General features: G+C 41.1%; 1 protein-coding gene across 2 annotated transcripts; it reads left to right on the top strand.

Annotated features, from left to right (window-relative positions):
* The first annotated feature begins 4,387 nt into the window (after positions 1-4,387).
* LOC121770857 lies at positions 4,388-6,178 on the top strand. Of its 2 annotated transcripts, none has more exons than XM_042167637.1 (4): positions 4,388-4,684; positions 4,778-4,829; positions 5,061-5,213; positions 5,617-6,178. In XM_042167637.1, the coding sequence occupies exons 1-4, from the start codon at positions 4,550-4,552 to the stop codon at positions 5,898-5,900; spliced, it is 624 nt and encodes a 207-aa protein (XP_042023571.1). In that variant the 5' UTR covers positions 4,388-4,549; the 3' UTR covers positions 5,901-6,178. The 2 variants fall into 2 exon arrangements, with proteins under 2 accessions (XP_042023571.1, XP_042023570.1); XM_042167636.1 differs by having other exon boundaries at positions 5,058-5,213.

Genomic DNA, 6,178 nt, shown 5'->3' with positions numbered 1-6,178 from the left:
CACTACGCGGCGCGTCGGCGTCCCGCGTCCCGTCCCGGAGAGACAGGTTCGTCGGGCGCCGCGTTGCAGCAAACATTCCGTGCAGTCTCATCCCTTGTCCCGTCCCGCGTCCCGTGTCGCCGAGCTACGCGACGGGCTGGCTCGCCACGCGCCTATGCGACGTGGCGCGACCCGGCGTCGTGTGTGACGCCCACTCGCCGGCCCGCGAGTGGGCGTCGTCACGTGCTGACGCAATAAAATTTTTTTTTAAAAAAAATTTGATTTTTTAAAAAAATTAATAAATAATAAAAAATATTTCTACGGTAATAATACCATTTTTATTTTTTTTTATTTTTTATTTTTAAATTAGTTTTTTTACTCTATAAATACTCCTACACTCATCCTCATTTCACACACAACTACACATCTATTTTTCTATCATCTCAATTTCCTCTCAAATTTCCTCTCATCACAAGATGTCCGGCGAAGGCAACTATGGCGGTTCCGGCGGGTGGGATCTCAACGCCTGCGACGATTGGGAGACCATGATCAACACACTGGGCGGTTCCAGTGCGTCGACGCTGGGGACCCAGGGTTCAGAGACGTCGGGGGTACCAACCACCCAACTTTGACGTTGATGCATAAGCCCGTCCCTCCGCCCCGCGGTATTCACAGGGATTATCCCAGATCCGGGAGGATTTTCCCGTTGATCCAACGCCGGGAGTTGGCCGAGGCGGTGGAGGTGGGCGAGGCGGTGGAGGTGGACGAGGCGGTGTACAACCCCAGGCGGGCGAGGACGAGGAGGAGGAGGAAGAAGAGGAAGAGGATCTAGGCCGGCATCCGTACAACAACCAGGAAACGCTGGCGGTGTACAACGCCTGGATCATCGTCTCGTACGATCACATCGTCGGGAATCAACAACCCCGGAAGTGTTTCTGGGAAAAGGTCTGCGAGGTCTACCACTAGATAAAGCCGAAAGGCTCCCGCAAGAGCAAATACAAAATGCTCCGCTCTCACTTTGACCGAGTCGACCGACAGGTCAAAAAATTCTGCAGCCTCTACTCGGCCGAAGCGGCGCCACTGCAACCGACATTTTAACGTCCGCTTTGCGCGCCTACTACCAGGACACCTGTCAACAATTCAGATATGTTGATGTTTGGTAGGCCGTGAAGGACGAGGAACTGTGGGCCGGCGGTTTTCGCTCCAGCTCAGGCTCAAACTCGAAGCGCACGAAGCATACGACGAGTGGTCAATACTCGTCTGGTGGTGACACCGCTGAGGGCATCAGCCCACATGAGGCTGAATCGCAAGGGACGAAGGCGGCGAAAGCGGCTAGAGCGAGGAAGGGCCGAGGCGAATCAAGCCAGGCGGCCTCGGGATCGGGCTCGCGGGGAGGCTCGGACACACTTATGGTGGCGTACATGACCGCCACAATGGCGGACACTTCCCGCTTCTCGCACGCCCAATTCGCGGCCTGGTGGAACGGAATTGTGCATATGGCAGCACAACCTGGCCTTCCGACTCCCCCTCAATCTCGACTGCCTCCGGAGGATGATTAGCCGGCGTAGTAGTTTTTTAATTTTCTTTAAATTTGTATTTTAAATTATGTTGTGTGTTTTTTTATGTTGTGTTTTTTTAATAAAGTGTTTTTTTAATAAAGTGTGTTTGTTTTAATTGAATTGGGTTAGAAAAAAAATAAAAAATGAAATTGAATGAATAGTAATTTAAGGGACGGAATAAGGGACGGAGACAAGTTCCGTCCCTTAGTTAAGGGATGGAGGAATAAAATACAGTGGGGCCCTCAAATAGTAGTCAAATAGTAGTTAAGAGACGGAATAAAGGACGGTATATAGACAACGTAGTGGATAGCCTTAGTACTAAGCTATTCTTTATTTAGTAGTACTAGTACATTATTCACTAATCATATATTAATCTAAATATAAGTGAATTACTGGATGTATATGCATCGATGATGAGAAAAAATATTAAAGAAATTGTTTATATAAAGAAAGAGATGCTATGTTGCATGTCTTAGGCATGAGTGGACTTGGACAAAAGTATATTTGATTCTCTGTTTTCTAAATTTTATTTAAATATATTTTTAAGTGATTTAGATCACTGATAGATGTTTTTCAATAACAATTTACATCAAATTTTTGATAAACTTTAATATTTTAAAAAAAAAATCTAGTAAGGCCTTCAATACCTTGAAGCTCTTGTTTATTTCATGTTAGTAGTATTATTTTTTATTTTAACTATTTGATTTTAAAATTATACTCTAAAATTGATTGTTGATGCCATTAATTTTCTAAATGTAAATAAAAAATACATTTTAATTGATTATTTTATTTATTTATTTGAAATTTGTAAAAGTAATGACATTTTAAATTATTAGAATCAAACTAAACTGAAAAACAAAAAAAGAACTAAAGCTAGCTTATACTAAATGCGATGCGAGCAATGTATATAAATAATACTTGTCATTTATCTATATAAAAATGGTAATGAATTAAGATGATTGTATAATTGATCATCCTTTAGAAGTTGCTATAAACACTTAGTATTTCTATGAAGTCATCCCACGTCGTCTAACTGTTGAAGAAAGTGACTTAATTCCCTTAATGCATGAATATATCAAAATACATGGACAACAATTTATGTCGTCATGATGACTAATTTTAGAATTATGTGTAATTATTAGTACATTACTAAAAGAGGCAATTTGGCCGTAGTAGTCCATTTGGAGTATCCCTATAAAAGTACTCTAAATTTAAAAAATAAAGGAAACAATTGAACAAGGCTGGCATATAGTAGTACTAGTACTAGTACTAGTACTAGTATAAATTATATATAGAGAGATTTAGAGAGATGGAGGAAGTTGAGTCCATAGGTTTGAGTAGTAAGAGCATCCGCAGCGGTGGCGAAAGACGCCACCGCCGTCCGCGCCGTTGGCAAGGCGCAGGACCGCCGCCGCTGCAGCCGCGCCGCTGCTCGATGTATCGAGCACGTCCGTGCCAGCGGACGCACACGTGGCGCGCTCCCATTCGTCAACGGCATAGCTGTTGTGTTTAAACTTTTTTTTATTTTTTTTTTAAAAATCGGTATTTAATTATAAATAATGCTAAAAAATAAAAAAAAAAATATTTTCCAAATCCCAAAAATATGGCCGTTTTTTTCCCGTTTTTTCTGAATTTTTTTGATTTTTTTTATTTTTTTTTCCCCAAAATCATCTATAAATACACACATTCATCATCCATTTATCACATCAAATCATATCTCATTCATCTCTCATTCATAATTCTCATACAAACTATCAACACATTCATCCCCCACTCAAAATCTCAAATGGATTTCACCCATATTATGGCGGAAGCGGAACGCGAAGAACAAGAATACTACGAACAACATCGTGCCGCTTACGAAGCATATGTCGCGGCGAATACCCCTGCTCCTCCTCCTCAACGAACCAGATCAAATCGACGGTACATCCATCGTGACCGGGAGGGAGCCCACGAAAGGCTCGTTGCCGACTACTTTGCCGACCAGCCGCGGTTTCCGGCAGATTACTTCAGGCGCCGTTTTCGCATGTCAAAGCGCTTGTTCATGCGAATTGTCAACACATTGTCCGCACGTGTTGAATACTTTCAAACAGGTGTAGATGCAGCCGGCCGGCAAAGTATCACGGCGTTGCAGAAGTGTACGTGTGCCATCCGACAACTCGCTACTGGGCAAACGGCCGACATGTTCGACGAGTATTTGCATATCGGTGAGTCCACTGGAATCCTATGTTTAAAGAATTTTTGCGAGGGCGTTCGTTCTGCTTTTGGGGATGAATTCCTTCGAGCACCCACCACTGATGATTGCCAACGGTTGCTTCGTCTTCATGAATCAGTCCATGGCTTTCCCGGAATGCTTGGCAGCATTGACTGCATGCATTGGAGGTGGAAGAATTGTCCGACTGCTTGGAGGGGGCAACACTTGAGCGGTCACAAAGGCGGCGGCCCAACGCTTATCCTTGAGGCGGTCGCCGACTACCGCCTATGGATTTGGCATGCATATTTAGGATTTTAATTATGTAATTTTTAATTTTTAGGATTTTAATTATGTAATTTTTAATTTTTAAGATTTTAATTATGCAATGTTTAATTTTATTTGTCATTTGTAATATTTATTGTGGGTTTTAAATGAATTTTAATATTATGGAAATGTTTTTGTGTAATTGAATTTTATATTAATTGTGCTCGTCCTTGCGGAAGAGCACAGTTGTGGGTGTTGTGCTCTTGCCAGAGAGCAGGCATGAATAGTACCGCCCGGGCCCACAACCGTGCCGCTGGCAAGAGCACGGTTGTGGATGCTCTAATGTGCAGAGGTCATCCATAGCTCACAATCTTGGAGTTTTCAACGCAGACATGTCTCAATGTATGTGCCTTCCCTCTCTTCTACCTTTAATTTAGGACTACTTCTACTTCTCTCACACACACTTTCATGGCAACACAACAAATTCTATATATAAAAACAAACACTGATCACACACACATAACAACATTAATAGATCCTAATTTGATCAGACATGGAGACAAGCCCACAATTCGATCTTCACCAGTTTGATGATGAATGCGATCGCTTCTCCACCGGTTATCTCCAAGATGTCCTCTTTCAATTCACCTCCAAGCGAAGAAGCATCATCGACACTGCCTCCATCAAGGTACCTATACATACGTATATTTGTGTCTCAATGCCTCTATATATTATGCATTGCCATTTTTTTTATATTAATTGTATATATCTATTGGCGCAGAACTGGACGTCAAATCTGATCCAAAATTTCAATCAAATCGACACCATTTCCGGTAATTCATCTCATCTCTCACTTTTCAAAATTATTGCAAATTTCCAATTTGGAACTAGATATACAAAGTGTGGCAGAATTGAAAACCCCTGAAGAGGGCTTGGATCCCCTGCTGTGCTGCCCTCCACAGCAGGGGCGGCTGTTCCATACAGCATAATATTATATAATAAATAAAAATAATATTTTAATTTTATAATTCTTGAATTAAATATTATGCTGTATGGAACAGCAGCCCCTGCTGTGGAGGGCAGCACAGCAGGGGATCCAAGCCCCCCTGAAGATGGTGCTGTTTCGGAAACCTATGATTCTTCTTCTTCTTCTCAGAAAGAATCACCTGAGAAAGGAAACCTATACTACTGCATAGACCCCAATATTTTTGCTTCTGGTAACTACTTTTCCTTTCTATCTTTACAAATTACTAACAATCATTTTTAATTTTGTTGGACTTAGATTTCTTTCCTTTAAGAATTTTTGTCTTTTCCTCAAAGAACTGTCCTTTAATTACAAGTAAAGAGAGAGACTTTAATTCATAAAGAAAGGCTGTACAAATTAAAGTCAAGCTAGGCCAAATTAAATCAGTCGGCATATATACTTTGCTTCACATCCTATTCCAAAAGAATTTTACTTAAGTACTGCTTTTCGGCTAATTAATTTATCCATTCATATGAGAGATTATAAAAATATGAAATTGAGTATTTAATGTCAACAACTTCAAAATTATTCATTTATTATTATTTTGAAATTAATTCCATAACTCGAGGTAAATACTAACTAATTAACTGTATCAGGTGGTAGTGGCGAAAAAAGGAAAAAGAGGTTGGTAGCAAAAGTGGTATACCCATTTGCTCTAGTGAAGCCCGGGGGGTTCGAAGGGGATGCAACGCTAAATGACATCAACGAGAGAATCCTAATGCCCCCTACACGGCCGGTCCGACACCCTGTGGGCGACTTTGCTTGTCGGCCGCTAGTCTCGCCTGACGGACTAGGTCTGTCCGGCAAGGCTGTGGTGGCCTTCACAAGAATTCATACACAAGGGAGAGGCACAATCACTATAGTTCGGACAAAAGGTTGATGGGAACAATAAATTAATTTCATGAACACATTTTCATGCAAGATTTGGATATGATGAGGATCCTACCTATGTATACTGGTGCGTTTCAATGGCGATGGGTATGTGATAATGAGAGGTATAATTCAAAAGGATAGAGAAGGGAAATACTATGTGTAGATATTATGCGTAAGTATGTATGTAGTTCATTTGTTTTTATTTAATTTGAAATCTTAGACTTAAATTAAAGTTGAAGTGACAATCAAGCAAGGAAATTTGCGTTTTTTTTGTTTTGTTCTATA

Source organism: Salvia splendens, chromosome 16, assembly GCF_004379255.2.
Source record: "Salvia splendens isolate huo1 chromosome 16, SspV2, whole genome shotgun sequence".
Taxonomy (NCBI): Eukaryota; Viridiplantae; Streptophyta; class Magnoliopsida; order Lamiales; family Lamiaceae; genus Salvia; species Salvia splendens.
The sequence above is the reverse complement of the archived record's forward strand: the minus strand, read 5'-3'. Positions and strand labels throughout refer to the sequence as shown.